We start from the raw sequence: 20,974 nt of genomic DNA, 5'->3' as shown, positions 1-20,974 counted from the left end.
CAAATTTTTGTAGCTCTAGGGTTGGGTGAGATGGAAATTTGTTTAATGGTTCTTCATCAAACAGCAACAATACTCCTTAATAATCAGGGAAATTCACAACTTTAATGTCATGACGTAATAAACAACCAGTCTCTGGTGCCATTGTGGTAATGTCTGTTGATGACATCACAAAGAGTGCTGTCCGATCCCAGGCTATATAAGGCAGCTTTTGCAGCATTTGGTCATTTTATGGTAAGGGTTAGGATGGCAAATCTCAAATACCCAACACCTGCCCATAGTTTAGCGTCCTGAGAAATAATGTATTTAGCGGCCTGGCTGTGGTAAAGGATGGGCAAGGAGCTGCAGTTCACCCCATGGTCTCACTAAGACCCTTAGAAGTAGGATGCGCACTGTAAGGTGGGTGGGTGGGTGGGTTGGGAAACAGTGCGGACCCTAAATAAAAAAGAATATGAGGGCCTCACCCTCTGAAGTTTGGGAAACTGTCGTAATGTAGTTTGATGCACAGAACTATAATAAAAGTCTCATATTAAATGTGTTGATAATAAACGTAATCACTAACTGCAGAGATATTTGGTTAAGTGTCTTCCACCTTTATTTGTAAACTACGAATGATACACTGTTATTACAATATCAATATAGCAAAGTAATACCAAGTGTAACAATACGTTTAATTGATTTAATTACTTAAATCTTTTGTTTAGTCGTTGGTCTTTTATACAGAAGTCCACAACCCAGTCGTTCAAAAAATACAAGTGGTACTCGTTGCTGTTCTCTTGTTTTTTGACGTCACTGAATCGTCACCGATTCTGATTAGTGGAGATCAGAGCGTGGTGGAGACGATCAGGAATGGGCGTGTCTTAGCGGCGTGGCACCGTCTGTGGGCGGGGCCTTGGGGTCGTACAGGAAAAGATAAAGAAAGCGAGGACATCTGAAACGAAAACGGTAATACTCGCACAAATACACCTTCCGGTACCACCAATCGATGTGTTGATAAATTTATCATAATGTCTATCGACAATATTGCCGACCGGTCTCTTTAAAAACACTCCCAATATGTTAAATCAAATGATGCTTTTAATGATCGGCTAGCTAAGCGCTAACAGCTATGTGTGATGATGACGGAAACGGACAACAAGATACCGAACATGAGTTTAGATTGGCCTTAAACTACACGGATCAAGGCTGTAAGAAGTCCAGAAAGTTTAATATGGGTGTGTCGCTGTCGTATTAAGTTCAACCTTAGCCAAATTCTGCCCGTTTTGGCGTTTATTTGAACATAAGATGAGACGTCCCTCTAAGCGTAGGGAGTTACCGGGTAAGGCTGGTCCAGTTTGGCGCAGACATGCGGCTCTTCACACCCGTTAGTTTATTCTTCAACACTTTTGCCTCTTGAAGAGCTTTTGTATCTCGAAATGGTCCATTAAATTGAGCTTCCTTGCCTTCGTGCTTGGTGACACAGTGGTTTACTCAATGTAAAATTATAAAGGTCAAAGCGACAGTAACCTACAGATTGCATTCAGCTTTGTAGGGTGTATAGTGAGTCAATTCATTTAGGACCGTATATTGCTTCGTGTATGTTTTGCTTGCATTGATGAGTGAATGTAGGGTGCGGTGTGTTATGACAGCAGCTGGGAGGTGTATGTGTATTTGAGGAGGGGTTTATACTGCAGTGCTGTAATGACACAATCGTGGAAATGGCTGAAATATGTATATTTCGTCAACTTCTTTTTTCCCCTTAGAATTGTATACAGTGCAAATGCGTATGTCTTTCACCAAAGTTGTTCAAAGCCTTCCTCTTTTATTTTTGAGTATTTGTGTACAAAAGTGAATGTTCCTGGCTCTTGGTAATCTAGAAACAGTGAAATATTGTTGGTAATAATTATAGATGCACCAGTGTATCTAGGCATGGGCTGGTATGATATTTTGACTGTATGATAACCTCAAGCAAAACACGGTTTCAAGGTATGGCGGTACAATTGCAGCTTTAAAATGTGGGTCAAAACCATTGAACACAATATATTTTATTTTGAAGCAACACAAAATATTTGGAACAGTAGTAAACATGTACAGTATGTCAGGTTAAATCAGTGGTTCCTAAACCTTTTGAAAACATGGCACCCCTTTCTAAAAAAAACGTTAATACTATTTTTATTGGGATTTTTTTAACATTAAAAAACAAAATAGTCTCTCCATATGACAAAACTCAGTGCTGTATGTGACATGTACCAATCCAACCTCACCTATGAGCAGTAATCACAGTAACTACAGAAAAGGCTGTGAAAAGTGCATGATACAACTTTGAATTAAAATAAATACTACATTGATCATTAGACAGTGCTCTAGACTAACTTTTTGCACTGGTGCGCCTAAGGTGGTACGCCTTTTTTTCTTAGGTGCACCAGCACAAAAGTTAGGTGCGCCCAAATTTTCGACCGCATCGCATTTAACACCGCAGTTTTACTAGTTAACTTTTTTTTTTAAATCGCTGTCCATATAGGCAAATTTGACTTGTAAATGATTAACTAACAATCTGGTCAACATAAAGTTCTTTATTTGAAGCACAATTCTACAAGAAAGGTAACTTACTGAAAAAGTGTTGGCGCTTAAAGTGCTTCACTGAACTGAAACTTAAACTTAAAACATCTCAAGATAAATGGACCAGGGCTTGATATAACCTGGGAGGTTGATGGCTCCGTGTCAGCATTGCTTATGGTTTTCGGACGGATCAGGCCTTAACTTAACATTATTCACGAAAAAGTTGTCAATCGTTCTTTTCATCTTCTCTCATCATCCGCGCTACATCACTCTGTTTAACTGACGGGCCTATAGGCTCCTCACCTCTCTCTGTCTGACTGCAGCACACGCATTTTCACACGTACACACCAGAGGTTGCGCTAGACTTTTTTGTTGTCCGTCATTTTGACTGACAGGCTCGTAAAAAATCCGTCATAATCTATATTACCAGTCACTATGGTGCAAGGTGGCATTAGGTGGCAATTAGTATGTTTGTGACGTCATCACACTGTAGTTGCGTCTCGGAACTTGTTGTATTTTAATACAACTGAATGCCCAATAAAGCCGTTGTTGTTTATATTCATTTATATATTTAATGTTTATGTTCATATGTGATTCGATCTGGGAAAACCCAACACATGGTGCAAATTTATATATTACAGTTTTTGATACCATATTCAAGCCCTTTCCAAATCAGTTTTTATTTTGCTCATACCTTGTGTATGTAACAAAAGTTATGGCTGAGGTCGGCTGAAGCGTTATGATTTTCAGGAACGGAATTGGGAGAAAAACGGGTTTAAAGTTAAGTGATGAAAATAAAAGCACAACAGTCCAGTATCACAAGTAAAAGTCACTTTACAGTGGTAAAAGACTTACTCTAATAACAATTTAATAAAAAAAAGCCTTTCCTAGTGTTGAAGTCTATAAAAATACTGTACAAAACCGTTTGACTTAAAGAACGAGGAACACAAGGAAACTATAGCAAACATTACGGACAACAACTAATAAGCAGTGAAGCAAGTTTTACGTTGTTTATCATGTGCATAGTGTCTGGACTTTTGATCATCCCTTGTATGTTTTGTTTTTGCGATCGCGCACACGTACAGTAATATCTGGACCACGGCCAATCAGAGGGGGGTCCGCCCTTCACTATCTCTGATTGGTTTAGACCACGATATGGGCCTAATGTGTGTCTGTTGTTGAATCACAGGGAGACTTTAAGTGTCCCGGAGACTTTTTTTCTCCCTCGAACGGCTGGTCGCACCGGTGCGACCTCAGATCTTTTTTAGTGGCACCATTGAGAAATAAGGTCACACTCTAGAGCCCTGTTAGACTTTATGGCTGACAGAAAAGTAAAAACTGGTTCCCACGTTTTGTCAAATTTTGCAGAGTTCCCAGAAATAGTATATCTAATTCTTTCAAGATGCAACGTGGAGGTGAGTCCATTTAGCCAGTCAGAGAAGAGAGGCCTGGAGTTTTTCTTACACCAAACCAGAATAACTTTCTTGGCTACAATCATACCATATTGAACAGATAACCGAACCTCTGGACTGAGGGACTGACCAACCAAAAATTGCTATCATTGGGTCAGGAAATAAAACACAGTCATAGACGTTGGCAAAAAACTGGAATATTTCAAACCAAAAACTATAAATTTGTGCGCAGAACCAAAAAAGATGCGCCAAGGTACCCTCAGCTGCTTTACATTTATCACATAAAGGGGAGACAGAAGAATAGAATTTGCTAAGCTTTGTTTTAGAATGACACTTTTCTAATATTTTCTAGTAATTAAACGTACATGCATATATAAATATAAATCAATTAAATGCAGATGAGTAAACAACAAATTGTTTGATCAATTTAAAACCATTGGCATATTGGCTATAGCATGATAAAGCTTGATACAACAATCCAGTTTATTTAAGGTCCAGGTTGAAGAATCTATCTAATCTCTTTAGAGGTGTATAAAGGAAGGCCTTACACAATGAAGCATTATGTTTTTATATTAGTATGACTGTTACACATTTTTTCTAAAGCAGTGTTCAGCACATAAAATTGTTCTTCCATATTAAACAGAATACAATATTCCTCTCTTTGTCAAATTACGGTTCAATCAGCAACAAAATTGGTCCTGAATACAGAGTTTGAACAACTGCCACATACTTCTTATATAATTATTTGCTAATTTCTTCCTTTTGTGTTACAGATGGCTGCAATTCGTAAGAAGCTTGTAATTGTTGGGGATGGAGCATGTGGAAAGACATGTTTACTCATCGTTTTCAGTAAAGATCAGTTTCCTGAAGTCTACGTACCCACTGTGTTCGAAAATTATGTTGCTGATATTGAGGTGGATGGCAAACAGGTGAGGATGCCTTTATAACCCCACATCAGCGCTGGTTGAGACAGACCATGTGTCTTGATTTATTACTTCTTATTTATTTCTATTACTTCTCAATATGATCTTTTCATTAAGATCTTTAAAATAACCACTCGACAAGATTAGTCCTGTATCAGTATGTGTATATATTTGGTGGCAGGTGGAACTGGCACTATGGGACACAGCTGGACAAGAGGACTATGACAGGCTGAGACCCCTCTCCTACCCAGACACTGATGTCATCCTCATGTGTTTCTCCATAGACAGCCCCGACAGTTTGGGTAAGATTATCTGTTTTGAAATAAACATTTTTACAGAGAGATTAACTGAAGTTAACATTGTAACACTACAGAGATATAACACTTTCATTCTCTTTGTTTTATCCATATGTATGTTAAAGAAATCACAAATGTGTCAATACTCTCAGTTTTCATTCTTGTGTTGATGTGCTTCCTATGTTAACAGGAGGATGGGACAGGAAGGGCAAAAAGCCTTTCCCTATTTTATAACCAATAGATGTTGGTTTATGTTCAAATTGTTTTTAGGGGATACATTTGGATAAACCCCTCAGTGCAAGATGAGTCATAACTATTTCTGGCTTGTTTTCCTGGAAGAGAGAGGCTGCAATTTTTTATCTCCATATCTGCTAAAAGTAGATGTCAACATTTAGGAGTACACTAGCATATAGATGATCTCTAAGCTAGCAGACATTGATTTACAGCCACAAAATATTTTTTACGTATTGAATGTATTTGTTAACCCTATAGATATTGTATATATCAGCCAAGTATATTGATTCTTAGAACTTAGAACTGACTGTAAAAGTAACTGTATTCATACAGAGAATATCCCAGAAAAATGGACGCCGGAGGTGAAACATTTCTGTCCAAATGTTCCAATAATTCTGGTTGGTAATAAAAAAGATTTACGGAACGATGATCATACTCGACGCGAACTACTTAAGATGAAACAGGTGTGTGAGTTGCCTTAATTAAAAAAAGATATATCTATAAAATAAATGTATATATACATGTTTATATTTTATTATTATATATTGTATATTATACAAAACGTTATGAGAGCTTGTTATTAAGGTGTACTAATGTCCTGATTTCAACCTTAAACAGGAACCAGTTAAGCCAGAGGAAGGCCGAGACATGGCCAATCGCATCAATGCATTCGGCTATCTTGAGTGTTCAGCTAAAACTAAGGATGGCGTGAGGGAAGTTTTTGAAATGGCCACAAGAGCGGCGCTCCAAGCTAAGAAACGTGGCAAGAAGAACGCCTGTGCTTTGCTATAAAGAACGCAGGAAAAGAAAATGAAAAGAGGGAGGGAAAGGGGTAACCAAACTAGGCCAAGGAAAATGAAAGAGCTATAAAGGCTGCAAACAGAGGGATGAAATGCCCCTAGTGTTAATTATGTGCGTAGGGGTCAGGGAGGGTCATTTTTTTAAGACAGGCCAAAGGAAACTACACTTGAGTAGTGACCGGTCCTGGTAAAAAGGGACTTCAACATTATTATGGCCAATATGTTTGACATCAGTCCTTTTTCAAATCAAGATTAGTTGACCTTAAGCTTTCAGACTGATCACAAGCTATTTGTAGGGTAAGATTGACGTGGTTTGGGGGTGGGATTATAACTGATGTATTGTTGCGCCCATACCACATCTTCAGGATAGAATATCAGCATTGTTAACAGGAACTGAAACAAAGGACTTGGTCTAAAAAGATTCCTTTTTTGGCACAAAGTGCATTATTCAGGGTGTACAAGGCATTAGTTAGTACCCTACGTCGTGTATACTACATGTCAAGCAGGGAGTTGTTTTTGGATCAGAACATTGGCCACATAACGAAAAACTCCCACGATGCCCTTTATAAACCTCCCAGGGACCCAACGTCGTCTTATGTAAATCATTCATGCCAGTCTTTCGTACTACAATTTCCTTTTTCCCACATTAACATGCTAATTCTGTCTGTTAATACGACTGGTTCTTCTATGACCTCCTGTCCCACAGCAAAATTGTCGGATTAGTCACTGGTTTAAAATAGCTGAATGTAGTGGTAGTCTTACAAATCCTTATTCCACTAGGAGTAAACATATAACGCTTACATTTTTTGCCGTTTGCCTATAAAAGTAAAATGCATTAAGCGATGACGATACTAATTCACCCTTTTGTGAGTATTTTATGTGCTTGCTCATGTATTGTAATTAAAACAAGTTTTGGGTTAATGAGCACTCAAAGCTCAACTACAGATATGAATGCACCTCTGTACGTTGACTGTCAGACACTGTTCGGTGTTTGGAAATATATGCTTTTTCTAACACGTGACATCTGCATAAACATCAAATTTATCCTGTATTCCTCTTGCCTGCATGGCAGGCTTTTTATTTGGTGTGCAGCAGTAAATGTAATTGCTCATTTCCCACTGTAAAAATGAAAACTCCATCCACTTTCACAGTTTTTCTATTTTAATATTCCCTTTATTCCCTCTACTGTACTGTATGTTATTTTTTTATTTTTTTTGTGAAATTCTACTGGCTTATACTATATCATTTTTGCATATTTTAAAAGTTATAGTATCTTAGAATTTAAACATTTTAAAAGAAATAAAGAAGGAAACGTAGTGCAAAATGTGATTTTGAGAGAGCCATTTAATGCCATGTTATTGAATGCAAGTAATTTCATAGATGAGATTCTGCATTTCATTGTAAGAAAAACAAGAGTCTTTGATGCATCAATTATCTTTTGTATACCAGTGCATCCTACGGATTTCCACAGACTCAATTGAAATGTATTGAAAAAATAAATTCTTATAGAGTAAATTTGCATGGGTTTTCATTTTAGTCTGTTCTCAGGTTGATCAGGTACATTACTCATTACCTGCCATTGAAGACGTGGCCTCTGGTAAAAATAAGTAGACATGCTGAGACAATTAAGAGTTACAAGAGGAGGTAGGTCACAAAAACACCAAAGTGTTGAAGGTTGTCAAACTATCAGTCAGTCTTTATAATGATCTGTGCAATCCAGCAACAAATTCATGATAATATGGCTCTGAAATATGAAGAAAAATAACGTCATGTTTAGCTTATAATTAAAAGTGAGTAAACAATACAACATGGTATCAAATTCTAATTTCTAAAAGGGGGGGTAGCATAAATATATATTAGTATTATGATATTTTACCTAACAATACTGTATTGATAATCGTATTACAGAAATCAACAATTAGAACAAAACTGTATGAAGATAAAATGTATTGTAGATCAACACAAAACACTCTTATTTAAGTCTTATAATTTACAGAATCGCAAATGTCATACGGCCAGGTTATGTCAATTTGGTAATTATGAGGCGAAATGAAAACAATTCTATTTGTTATAAAGGTATCAGATGCTGTATTGTGTGCTACAAACCTGAGTCTGGCTCTATGATGGCATGTCTGATGAGGAAATCCAGTACCACCATGGCACAGTTTGGCTTAAATTCCTCACTGACCAGGAGATCTTTTACCTAAGAATGTATACAATATGTCACACGCTGGTTTACACAACAGGCATCAAACCTAAATCCAATGAAATGCTATAACCTTCTCAATGGGGTAGTAGTAAAACGCTTGTACTTCTCCATCTCCAATGTGAGGCTGAAAATTGAGAGGCAGCTCCAAGTCAAACACAAACTGACACTCAGGAAAAACTCCTTCGTCATCTTCGTAGGTGTAGCTACAGAGAGAAAAAACAGGCGGCCGTGAATTGAAGAAGCAATATCACAGAGCTCCTTTCCACCAAGCTAGACATAGTCAGATGTTTCCAGGAAGAAATAATGCTCTTATTGTCCTTGACTGATAATTCTGGCATGTTGTGAGCCCATTTCAAGCTTGAATTCTGTGAATTTGTGTGCTCTGAACATGTCTTTGGAAACTTGCCAATTGGTGGCTATTTCTGGCATTTCTTCTGGATTAATCAGCTTCGCTTGCAGGAGACTTTAGAGGGATGTTTAGATCCACCCTTGATGTCTGAAGGAAGATTTTAGGGATAAAATGTAACATGCTCTTTCATCTTATTCATTTAGTATCTAACAATTCTTTTTCTGTTTGGAGATGTGTATCTACATTAACAAAATAGTTGGACAGAAATGACATGTGACAGTTCAGAGGCTAGTTATTTACTTTAATGGAGAAATCATCTAAACTGTCAGTTACGTTTCAACAACATAATACATAATATACTGTACATATTTATTAATGTCCTTTTAACGGCTCTGAAAAGAAATAAAATGATTTACCTCACCGTTCCCACAGGACGTGCTTGCTCTGCCAGGCCTGGGGGGATGCACGCCTCTTCTTCACACTCTTTTACCATTGTATGCCTGACACTGCAGCCTGCTGCCAGTCCACCAGCTGCCTGCAATAAGGGACATCAAAGTAAACACTATAAAGACATGTCACAAAATTAAAACTGAAGTTTAGGTCTATTATCTATATACAGTATAAGTTACTGTATGTGATATATAGTGTTCTCATTACTTTTAAGCAGATACATGCACTTAAAATGTAGTTTTTCTGTCCCAGGTAACATCTAAATATTAAAGGGGTCATATGACACGGCTAAAACGAATATGATCATTTGTTTTAGATGTAATGCAATGTGTAAACACGATTTAAGGTTCAAAACGCGGTATTTTCCACATACCGTGCATGTTTGTATCTCCTCTTTGCCCCACCTCTCTGAAACGCACAGATTTTTTATTTAGCTCATCGCTCTGAAAAGCGAGGTGTGCTATGATTGGCCAGTTAACCAGTGCGTAGTGATTGGTCAAAAACTGCAAGTGTGTGATGGAAATGTAACACTTCTTGTCATATTTGGAACATCAGGTTCCAAAGCAATTGTACTGACAGGTACGCCCACCTTACTTGTGTGTACATTTGGGCGGTCTTAGTCAAATCATACCACGAACTGACGTAGATTTGTGGGGGTGTGGTTACACGAGGCGTTTCAGGCAGGTCTGGGTGAGCATTCGCTTTTAGATAGAATGCATCTTTTGTTCCGACACTTTCATTTTTGCAATTTTACGTGTTTTACGTTTTACTAATTCATGCATGGGCAAAGACACATAAAAACACGTATTCGCGCCATATGACCCCTTTAATTAAAAATAACCAAATTTTTTACATTGTATATAAATGACTAATTACACTGTCTAAAAATTATTTGCATTAAAATCTGTATCAACCTTCACCACACAGACAACAGAAGTGAAACACCTTTTTAAACTTTAAGGGCCGGTTTCCCGGGAAGGAATTAGTTTAAGTCAGGACTAGGCCTTAATTAAATTAATTAAATTGTTTTTAAAAACATACTTTACAAAAAACATTACTGATGTGCATCTTGAGACAAAACAATCACACACTGATATATTTTAAGATGTCAGTGTAAGTTGTTTTCGATCAAGACACCTCTCACGTTTAAATTAGTCTGGAACTAGGTTTAAACCCCGTCCGGCCCTTCAATGTTTCGATTCATTCAACTGAAATTAAGCATAGTTTAATAGTCACACCACAGGAGACATGTACGGTATACAAAGACACACACACATATAAATACATTTCAGCAAAAAAGAAATAATTTCTAGTTGCTGTAAATATATACAGTTTGTAACGCATGCAGCAACTGTAATTAAATTACTTGGAGAGTAATTTCTCACATTACTTTTTCAAGTACAATACTGTATTTAATTACAGTAATGAAATACTTAGTAATCCATTACACCCAACACTGTCTCCAATAAGTGACAGAAAAGCAATATGAGTCAATACATGACTGTAATTGAATGCAGTGATTTAAAAAAAGCATACCGTCGCTGTCGGGCGGAAACCTCCTATGTCCAATTTGGTCAATTTCATATTTTCTCACAAATCGATGCTATTGGTCAGTCCCCATGTGGGTCTGTTTTTTTTTTTTTTTTTACAAATTATTAACCAATCTAAAGTGTTGAAAATAGCTTGAGTGCGAATCTCTTAACTCCATTGGACACTTCAACTGTCTGAGAAGTCTCGTAACTCCACCTCTTCTTCGCTCCGCGGGAGCCGCTCAGCATTATTTATGTCTCCTGATTGAAAGTTTTTTTAGACAATAACGAGTGAAAATAGTTAGGTTAGATACATTTGAGTAGGCCTGTTTAGTTAAAAATCGATAGCTGTAATGCTTCGGTGCAGAAGGAAGCCCGAAGGTAAATTTGCGAGCAGATTCGGCTAACTTCCGCCTATTAGACAGCCAGCTCATCGTTTTTTGTATGACATCACTTATAGTTCTTAAACCTTTAAAATAGAGTTTAGGAAGATGTATGTAACCACAGTCGTTATCTTTGGTTAACTATTGAAGCCTTTTTTCTTGTCAAGAGGCTCAACGCGACCGCCGACTTTATTTGCGTGCAGATTAATTTCCGCCTATATTAGACTGTTTAACGTTTTATTTTGGTATTGCATCACTCATAGCTCTAACGTTTAAAATAGAGTTTAGGAAGATGTATGTAACCACAATCATTAGCTTTCATTAGCTCTTAAAGCCTCGTCTCTTGTCAAAAGAATCAACGCGACCGCAGACTTTGATGAACACTGCTGGCAGCAGCGACGTCTGTGTCCGTATCATTCTTATCAATGACAGCGTAATCTCGTATCTCCCTGCTCCCAAGTCATAAACCTTGTATCTCCGATTAAACATGGTTTTGGGGAAATGTTGTGTTAATGTTGGTACACAACAGTATATGATAGCAATATAAGGTATAATACCAACTTTAACAATACAATGTTTAATAACTCAAAAAATATGCAGTTTTTTTAATTTCCTGAAAAATAATGGTTTTGGAGATACGAGGATTCCGCCCGACAGCGACGATACTGATAAAAAATGCGCCTTGAATGCACTGTAAAAAAAATGTAGCTATAAAGGCATCTGCCAAATGTCAAATGAATGAAAACGATTGACCAAATAATGTGCTATTCTGCATGTTTTGATGACTAAAGTGAAAGCGTGTAATACATGTGGTAATAATGTGCTGATAATTACCATGTTGTCCAGTCTTCCGGGATAGGTCGGTTTGGTCAGAGATCGTCGTGCCAGCCACATATTAAGGTTGCCACTTGAATCCCTGGTGTAGCCGTTGATATGGACTCCGTACCGCTTGACTCCAAACAAACCTGCGTTTGGGCATCATTCATAAACAGGTATGACCTGTCCTGTCAGATCTTAACCTCACTTTGCCAAACTATAGATGGAGCGAATCATGCATAGACTCACTTGTTGCAGCTCTCTCCATATACATAAACGGAGGGTCGCAATACCTAGGCATCACTGCGTATTGCTAAAAAAAAGGATAAATATACTGATATCTTGAAATATGTCCTAAACAGTAATGGGCCGAAAAGCTAATGATGGTGAATAGAAAGCATGACCCACCTCATTTCTCCAGCCTATGAGACATGTGAAGGTTGCCTCCCTCCTCAACTCCTGCAGAACATCATCCACAGCAACCGATCTGCTCTCAAATGTGTCCAGTCTGGAGCACAGGGTTATAGCACTTCCATACGGTCTAAAGACAGTAGGAAAACGACCAAGAACTGATGCTATTTTAGGGGGAATCCATCCCACCTGTTCACCGGCCACCTCGAAACGTAGACAGCTTTCTAAACTGGAACCTGAGGTAAAAGAATACATAGATTTTAGTCGAACATGTAATTGAATTTTATACGTAACGTATGTTATGTGATATGGGTTTATTTCTATCCCCACCTGGTAAATGGAAGTTATTCATTCGACGCAGCAGCTGCATCATTTTTTCCGACCACGAAGCCATTTTGGGTCGATCGCGCACGTTTGACGGCGAATATTCAGCTCAGAAAGAGTGCACCATGATATTTGGGTGTTTTCGCTAAAAGTGCCTTTGACATGCTGTCACACACCCACGTCCTTCATTCTCGCCTCCATTGTTACTGTTCCTGTTGATGTGAGCGCTGATTGGGTGGTGTTGTATGACGCGATTCTGTGCGAGCGTTGCTTGTAAATGCTTTCACCACTAGAGGGCGAATTTACACCAAATCGCACATAAACCCAAAAATATACAAAATAATTTACTTCAAGAATTGAATATATAAGTTCTGTGAAAATGTAACATTCAGTAAAGAAGGCCATCAGTCATTTAAAAATTACAATACTGTGCAAAGTTATGGTCATAATTTGAGTACAATAAACAAATATGATTTAAAAAAAGGTTGGTCATGGCTTGTCCCCACCGTTTTCATTCATATATGGATACACACATTATGGTCATTATTTGAGATGTGTAATAAACTTGTAATAAACATGCAGCAGCAACAACAACAACAACAGTCCTCCCAAAGTTAACCATTATCATTACTATCGTAAAACAAATAAATGAATATAGGTTCCCGTTTGAACAGGATCTTTTATAATTTTTGGTCTTTTCAATGACAGTGGTCGCTGTACAGAACAGTGATTATAACAATAGTACTTTATGACCTTTTCGTGCTAAACATTATTTTGTGAACGGCATGTTTGGAAATGTAATAAAGTCAGAGAAGCTAAATTTGCTCATAACTTTTATCTGGTAAACAGATGTCACAGAATCTGAAATAATGATTAGTCAGATAGTTTGCTATGTGTTACCATGACAACAGTGGAGTCCTTTCTGATCAACTACGCATTTCATTGTGAGGAGGAGAGTTTAGTTGACGCATCCAGGTTAAGTCAAATCTTTATACATCTGTTACATCAAACCTCACTGTTAACATTTTGTGACAGTACTGACATTACAACATGATTACTTCAAACATGCACAAAAATGCTGCATAGATGCATTAGAAGCAATCCACATAATGCATTTTAGAAGGCATTGCTTCTAAATCCATAACAGATGTAAAGAGGGAAAGCAAAAGCAATGGTTACTATTCACTTGCTGTAATCTACACCACAATCTTTGGGGTCAGTACCACTGAGCACTAAAAATACACAGACAGTAATCACTGTGGTTAGAGAGATCTAGCTGAAAAGTATCAAACAGTAGGCAGTTTGTAATTAAGAATCTGTCTGTCTGCCTGCCTGCCTGTCCGTCCGTCCGTCCGTCCGTCCGTCCGTCCGTCCGTCCGTCCGTCCGTCCGTCCGTCCGTCTATCTATCTATCTATCTATCTATCTATCTATCTATCTATCTATCTATCTATCTATCTATCTATCTATCTATCTATCTATCTATCTATCTATCTATCTATCTACCTACATATCTATCATTCTGTCTGTCTGTCTGTCGGTCGGTCGGTCGGTCGGTCGGTCAGATAGAGAGAGAGAGAGAGAGAGAGAGAGAGAGAGAGAGAGAGAGAGAGAGAGAGAGAGAGAGAGAGAGAGAGAGAGAGAGAGAGAGATAGAGAGATAGAGAGATAGATAGATAGATAGATAGAGAGATAGATAGATAGATAGATAGATAGATAGATAGATAGATAGATAGATAGATAGATAGATAGATAGATAGATAGATAGATAGATAGATCTATCAGCCTGTCTGTCTGTCTATCTATCTGTCTATCTATCTATCATCTAATTATCTATCATCTTTTTAAATACTTTGGGTTGTTTATTTGCTGTAAACAGTCTGGGTGGTAGGCCTATAGATCATGTTCTGGACAGGTCTGGATCCAGCTGTGCGTGGATGGTCGTGGAGTACTGGGAAAAAAGAATCACTGATTCTCAAGTTGTCATGAAGAATATGAACAAACTAGACTGTTTGCTGTCTGAGGTCAGCCCCGTTCAATTGTGCATCAAACCATATTTTTGGAGCTTGCTAACTTGGGTGGAACACATCCCACAAAAACCTATTAGTTATGAGCATCTTCACAGACGCTTTCATTCCAGACAGACCACAGGTGAAGACGGTTGCTAAATGCAATTCAGTGCTGTTTGTTTGGGACATTTATATCTGGATTATTCTGTTTCGCGGTTAGACTCCGAGCAGGTGTACGGGGTAAACCCCAAAAGCAGGAAGCTGTAGGTGGCATGTTTAAAATGATTGTTTGTCTATATGGATGTTTGGTGTTTTATTTTTGAATGAAAGACAGGAAGGTGGGGGCATGTCTCGTGGAGGAGTATTACATAATGTTGTTTAACAGTTTTACATGGGAGGCAAACAGAGGCCATATTGAACTGGAGTGTAGAACCAAATTGTTTATTTGTTCTGGTCCTAATAATTTTTTTATATAATAACTTCATATTGTAAATAATTATTTATTAAAAAAATATTTGTGATCAATTTAAATGTTGCATTTTCTACTTACAATACACTTTACATGCACTCTCTGTAATGTTGTGTAACGATGTGGTTGTCATAGCAACCGTTTACAGAGCTCACAATGAGATGACCGCACACAGACAGAGATGGTCAGGCAAAGTTGCAAAAATCATTGGAACTTGAAGAATTTCTCAACAGCGTGGTGATCGTTGGCCTAAAGACAAACAAAGCTACCTTTCATTTCGACAGCCTCGCTGTGACTCAACTACACTCATCTTTTTCTGCTCTTCCATCAACCTTGCTTTAGCTGTGAAGTACATATAAAAAGACTTTTAAAGACAAACTTATATATGTTTAATTCATGAATTTTACATCCCACACATTAGGAATGTATCCGTTGACGTCAGGACAGTAATTCTTGTAAAAGATAAGATTTACCCCCTCGAGAACTCACTAATAGTTTGTTTGGCTCTAGGGACCGATGGACGTTTTTTGAGAGGGAATGGAGAGGCGGTTGGAGGGGCTTCAGGTGGAATGAAAGAGGCACTTTGTTGAAATGTTTTCTTTTCATTTTTTTCACTCTCACCCCCTCTGCTTCCTTTCCATTCCTTCCTCCACACTTGGTACTCTCACCTTTGCGTTTCTTTTTTCCTGGGAGGGAAGGAGGGAGGGAGGGCTGGGTCAAACATGATTTCCAGTGGCTGTGAATATAATTGGCCTTTCAGAGGGTGCAGCCCTCAGAATCACTGAGATTGCCATACCTGAAGCAGCTCTGCATAGACTAACAATGTATAGGACTTTAGCTTTGTGTCTGTGCTTGTGTGTAGCACTTTTAGTGAGTGAGGGGAAACAAACGAAGAGGAGAGGAGAGAGACACAGAAGCTCCAGACGATTTTTATCTGCTGTGGCAGATGCTCCTGAGTATGACAATCCTTTCCTTCCAGGTGAGCACTGTTTTTAGTGTTTAAATCTCTATAAATCAAACATGTAATTCAACAGGAACTTTGTTTAATGCTTTTTTCGTTTTATTGTTTTATATATTGATTCAAAATATATTTATTTAATCTAGTATTAGTCTAGTTGTAGTATTTGGAATAATTTTAGTAAGAATAAGTTATCGTTATGATGGCATTGATTTACGTGGCAAAAATTTTAAAAATGAAACAAAAATATTAATTTAAATATTTTGACATTAAAACTTTTAGTATTGACTAATCTAAATTAAATATTAATGCACTAAATGACAAATTTCAAATGAAATGAAATTTATTTGAAATAGTGCTGATTAATCGATTTCAAAATAAATGTTTGTGTCTACAGTATATATTATATGTGTGTGGTGTGTACATATAAATATACATGCCACACAAGCATAAATTGTATAAACACATTTTATTTATTTATTTATCACAATTTGATGGCACTCATTTCAAAGAAAAGAGCACAAACCAAACATTTTACTAAAAGACGTTTGTTTGCTTTTTTATATAAACTTTTTTATACTATTAACAATTATTAGTTTAAAAATTAAAGGTCAAGTGTATGAAATTTAGCAGCATCTAGCGGTGAGGTTGCGAATTGCAACCAACGGCTCACTCCACCCCTCCCTTTTGAAGCACTACGGTGGCTGAAATTGCATTTCTGTCAGTACTCCTTAATCTTCCACACAGCACCTTTAAGATAAAAAATGTGACATTTATAGTCAGTTTGACAATTACTGTACAAGACAAGTGGTTACTCTGCCAGTGTGAACACGAGGGAAAGATCAATGAATTTTGGCATTTCACTTTTTATTTTCATTTTAGCATAATTTGTTTGCATTGTCTCTTGTCTAATGCAGTGACATTCACACGTGTGGGTCACTTAAGTGTCCAAATGCTTTCTGTGTTCCAAAAATGCTGAATACTGTGTGTGTATATGCCAGGTCTCAGCAGCCAGTGCTTGGTGAATGGGATCTCTCTGTTTGATGGGGCTCTCTGGTCTCCAGAGCCGTGCAGAGTGTGCCAATGTAAAGATGGAGCGGCAAACTGCCGAACTATTCCCTGCCAAGCCAGAGGTGGGAGGACCATTATCTCTCTCTCTCTCTCTCTCTCTCTCTCTCTCTCTCTCTCTCTCTCTCTCTCTCTCTCTCGCTCTCATCCACCGTTCTGCTTGACTGCTGTCATTTATTTATCCAAGATCATTCATGTATTGAAGTAAATGTCAATGTTATAGAAGTATAGAAGCTCAACTGAATTTTTATATTTTCAGATTGTCATGAATTATGTTTTCATATGTTACTTGATTGCATCACGGGATTGCCATTTACAGAATAACTGTTTTAGTGAATTGTAGTAAAGCTGAAGAGGACGTTGGGCATTCTTGCAGTGATGTAGGCTGGACATTATGTAAAAAATTGGCTCTTAGTCTGGTGCAATGCAGTACTCGGAAATATGCCATAAGTGAGTAGGATGCCTAGTAGTGGGTACTGAATTCTGTTTGCACCATCTTGTCTAGCTTCTCCCACCCAAAGGTCTGTGGCCAACAAGCCCAACCCAATGACTGCGGAGAAAACAGGTTCGAAAAGTAGCCAACACAGACTGACAGGAAATGGAAAACCACCTGTCGGGAAAGAGGTTCTGGAAGTGAAGCCAAAGATGAACAAGTTGGTGGTCACCCCAGCGAAAGAAGTATGTACAGTACATGTAGTTGGACACGAATTATTATAGTTGGGTACAGTAGACATGTAAGATCTTTAGATTTCTATATCAATAATGATAGATAAATAAATGCATAAAAAACTTTGACATTCCCTAAATTGTAATAAACATTTATGTTTTCTTTTCAGCCATTCCGAAATGTCCCCAAGAAGCAAGCGTCTCCTCTGAGAAAAAACCAGGAAGCAGTTGTGCGTCTCAGGCCTGGAAAACTGCCCAAGACCCCAGTAACATCCCCAGGAAAAACATTTATGAGACAAAGCTATTTCGATCATGACTACCACGATGATGACGACTATCTAGAGAATGACAGTGATAGCGATGATGATGACGATGACAGCAGCCATATTTCAGTGTTTAGATCGGCTGTTCGTCCTGCTGTGATTGAAAGACGTCTTATGCCACTGACACACAATCCAGCAATACCAGAAGTTCAACAGCCCTTAGCTCCTCCCACTAAAAAAAGTGTGATCCTCCCCACCGGAAGGCCACTGCCAGCCCCCAACAGTTTTGGGCGTCCAGTTTTACGCAGCTCTTCTCATATGGAGTCACTCCCCGCTGGCTGCCTGCTATCAGAGTCTCTTATTGCATGTGGAAGCTCTGGCATCACCCAAATGCCCATCATCAGAGATCCAGGGGTTAGAAGTCTCTTTCTAGCAGGTGTGGCAAAATATAATTTTGTTGTTCTTTGTGTAATGCATTTTGATTAAATATATTAAGAATAGAGTAGAAACTCTTAAGAGGATGTTTACGGAGTCTAAATTTAGTGCGATATGTTATTGACAGATGTCTTGGGAGATTTCGAAGGTTCCTACATAATCAAAATCTGGCATTGTTTTTATTTTCTATTAATGGCACAAAAAGACTCAAACGTAAGATGTGTAAACAGAGCTTACCGTGTTCCGTAAAGAGGTCAGAAATTGTACTTTCTGGTATTTTGCAGATAACAAAATCAGCAAGATCCCAGCACATGCTCTAGCAGGTCTTCCCAACCTGGATTGGCTCGACCTCAGCAAGAACAAGCTGGATGACTCCTCTTTGGGAATGGATGTATTTAGGGTGAGGAACAAGGGTCAAGGGATATATGGGCATTAATTCTAGACTAAAAGTCTAGAATTAAAAATTCTGTCATCATTAATTCACCCTCGTGCTGTTTAAAACCTGTGTGGCTTTCTTCTGTGGAACACAAAAGAAGATATTTTGAGGAATGTCTGAATTGTGTCCAAACAGTGGAAGTCAATGGGGGACAATGTTGTTCGGTTACCAGCGTTCTTCAAAATATCTTCTTTTGTGTTCTGCAGGAGAAAGAAAGTCATACAGGTTTGGAATGACAATTGAATAATAAAGCACAGGTGAGGGGGTTAATGGCTGATAAGGGGTGAATGTGAACATCACAGGAGACAGGTGGACAAAAGTAATGGGGAGAATGAAAGATGTTAGCACCTCTGATAAGAAAAGGATGTGTAAGAGTAATACCGTACTCACCGTGGTGAGTTATCAGACCTTGTGCTGATATTTAGCAAGTAGCTGACGTGTTTTCACAACATCTCGGGTCTGACATCACCGAGACAATTCACACCAGGGTGCTGCAGTGAATATTTTAAGTTGATAGATATGCCTCCTGAGAAGAAACACAATGCTTTATATCTTTACCTTTTTCACCAGTGTGTCATACATCCTTGGCACCAAGTATAGAATTTACAGCTTAATATGTGACTGAGCGGTAGTGTATTTTTCACATGTTCGCTGAATATTTCTGTTCTGACCGGTGCTCGGTAACGTGATCGGGAAATGTGTGTTCTTCATGCCTCTGAATATCTGTGTTGTGTAACTTTGGAGCTTGGCTTCAGTGTCAAACCGCAAGCATTGAGATGTTTGTTTGAGTGGCTTTGACAGTGTTGTGAGTTTCTTCTCGGCCTGTTGCAGAACTTGACGAAGCTCAGAAGGTTGAGCCTTGATGGAAACAACTTCACTAAAGTGCCGGCTCTCCCCGCTTCTCTGGTGGAGCTCAAGATGAATGATAATAAACTCAGTGGTCTCACTCCCCACAGTTTTGAAGGTAAACACACGACCACAGTGACTGTCTAACCTCACACAGTTTCATAATATCACTAGTCTTAGAAACATTTTAATGTGTTTCTCCAAAACAAGAGAAATAAGCGTTCATTTTTTTATCTTGATTCATCTTATTCTGGTTTCAGGTCTCTCCCATCTGCTGACACTGGAGTTAGAGGACAATTATTTTCATGATGGAAATGTCTCGCCTTTGACCTTTAGACCTTTAAGGAGGCTTGTTTACCTCAGACTAGACGACAATAAGTTTAGAGCTATTCCATCTGGCCTGCCTGTTTCAATACAGGTCAGTCAGACGTCTGTCTCAAAATTTTGGAAAAATGTAACATTTATACACTTTAATACACTAGATTAAAAAAGTTGATTAAAAGTAGTTTAAAGTCAAGATTTTTCTACATAGTAAAATACACAGAATAACACAGAATAAATCGTTCACGATGACTCTCAATATTGACTCATGTTCTCAATGTTATATTGACTTTCATATTACAGGTGTCTAAACAATGCAGAACTAGAATGCAATACATAGTTGAAGATACTTGGAAATGTTGTTGACCTTGAACTTGTATCATGTTGTTTATTACCTTTCTGTTTAATGATTTTAGGAGCTCCACCTGTCTGACAACAAGATAGAGGTCGTGCACTCGGGCATCCTCAACAAGACCATTAACCTCAGAGTTCTGAATCTCAGCCATAACCGGATCCGAGAAGACCGCATTGATCCCCGGGCATGGATACACTTACTGTGAGTTTGGAGTATATTATTGGCCTGCAAAAATGAAAATAAATAATATTAAGGTCAAAGTTTGATTTTAAGTACACTTTTGTTTAGTTTTACAATAAACAACTTTGCGTTGACACTGGGCGATCGCTCAATTATAGACAGGATCTGCTCCGTGGTGCCACCTGGAGGACAGTTACTGTAATGAATCTGAAAAGAACCAAATAAAACCACAAGGACGTTTTATTGCAAACATTTAAATAACTGAATTAATATATAATATATATATATATTAATATATAA

The 20,974-nt window shown here is 38.1% G+C and overlaps 3 protein-coding genes across 3 annotated transcripts in view; 2 read left to right on the top strand and 1 right to left on the bottom strand.

Moving 5' to 3' along the window:
- The first annotated feature begins 832 nt into the window (after nucleotides 1-832).
- rhoaa (ras homolog gene family, member Aa) lies at nucleotides 833-7,714 on the top strand. Its single transcript, XM_057356535.1, has 5 exons — nucleotides 833-942; nucleotides 4,721-4,876; nucleotides 5,052-5,172; nucleotides 5,734-5,864; nucleotides 6,019-7,714. The coding sequence occupies exons 2-5, from the start codon at nucleotides 4,721-4,723 to the stop codon at nucleotides 6,190-6,192; spliced, it is 582 nt and encodes a 193-aa protein (XP_057212518.1). The 5' UTR covers nucleotides 833-942; the 3' UTR covers nucleotides 6,193-7,714.
- tpk2 (thiamin pyrophosphokinase 2) lies at nucleotides 7,527-12,905 on the bottom strand. Its single transcript, XM_057356534.1, has 8 exons — nucleotides 12,678-12,905; nucleotides 12,345-12,583; nucleotides 12,186-12,249; nucleotides 11,955-12,085; nucleotides 9,175-9,293; nucleotides 8,480-8,612; nucleotides 8,307-8,403; nucleotides 7,527-7,944 (listed from the first exon to the last, which is right to left on the bottom strand). The coding sequence occupies exons 1-8, from the start codon at nucleotides 12,739-12,741 to the stop codon at nucleotides 7,898-7,900; spliced, it is 894 nt and encodes a 297-aa protein (XP_057212517.1). The 5' UTR covers nucleotides 12,742-12,905; the 3' UTR covers nucleotides 7,527-7,897.
- A 3,028-nt stretch (nucleotides 12,906-15,933) lies between these two features.
- si:dkey-6n6.1 (uncharacterized protein LOC100170811 homolog) overlaps nucleotides 15,934-20,974 on the top strand; it is a 6,432-nt gene continuing 1,391 nt past the window's right edge. Inside the window, exons 1-8 of the mRNA XM_057356732.1 lie at nucleotides 15,934-16,125; nucleotides 17,106-17,237; nucleotides 17,678-17,850; nucleotides 18,009-18,537; nucleotides 18,821-18,936; nucleotides 19,804-19,936; nucleotides 20,079-20,236; nucleotides 20,556-20,695. Of these exons, the coding sequence (XP_057212715.1) occupies nucleotides 15,969-16,125; nucleotides 17,106-17,237; nucleotides 17,678-17,850; nucleotides 18,009-18,537; nucleotides 18,821-18,936; nucleotides 19,804-19,936; nucleotides 20,079-20,236; nucleotides 20,556-20,695 (1,538 nt within the window). The 5' untranslated portion in view covers nucleotides 15,934-15,968. The remainder of the gene's footprint in view (nucleotides 16,126-17,105; nucleotides 17,238-17,677; nucleotides 17,851-18,008; nucleotides 18,538-18,820; nucleotides 18,937-19,803; nucleotides 19,937-20,078; nucleotides 20,237-20,555; nucleotides 20,696-20,974) is intronic.

Source organism: Triplophysa rosa, linkage group LG17 (genome assembly GCF_024868665.1).
Source record: "Triplophysa rosa linkage group LG17, Trosa_1v2, whole genome shotgun sequence".
Classification (NCBI taxonomy): domain Eukaryota; kingdom Metazoa; phylum Chordata; class Actinopteri; order Cypriniformes; family Nemacheilidae; genus Triplophysa; species Triplophysa rosa.
This window is presented reverse-complemented; position numbering and strand designations above follow the sequence as displayed.

Bases quoted from the DNA above. Each gene is read 5' to 3' on its own strand.
- rhoaa (XM_057356535.1), top strand. From the start codon at position 4,721: ATGGCTGCAATTCGTAAGAAGCTTGTAATTGTTGGGGATGGAGCATGT. The intron at 4,877-5,051 runs GTGAGGATGCCT...ATTTGGTGGCAG, and splicing joins TTGAGGTGGATGGCAAACAG to GTGGAACTGGCACTATGGGA. The intron at 5,865-6,018 runs GTGTGTGAGTTG...AACCTTAAACAG, and splicing joins AACTACTTAAGATGAAACAG to GAACCAGTTAAGCCAGAGGA.
- tpk2 (XM_057356534.1), bottom strand. From the start codon at position 12,741: ATGGCTTCGTGGTCGGAAAAAATGATGCAGCTGCTGCGTCGAATGAAT. The intron at 12,584-12,677 runs GTGGGGATAGAA...CTTTTACCTCAG, and splicing joins GAATAACTTCCATTTACCAG to GTTCCAGTTTAGAAAGCTGT. The intron at 9,294-11,954 runs GTAATTATCAGC...CCCTTATTGCAG, and splicing joins CCGGAAGACTGGACAACATG to GCAGCTGGTGGACTGGCAGC.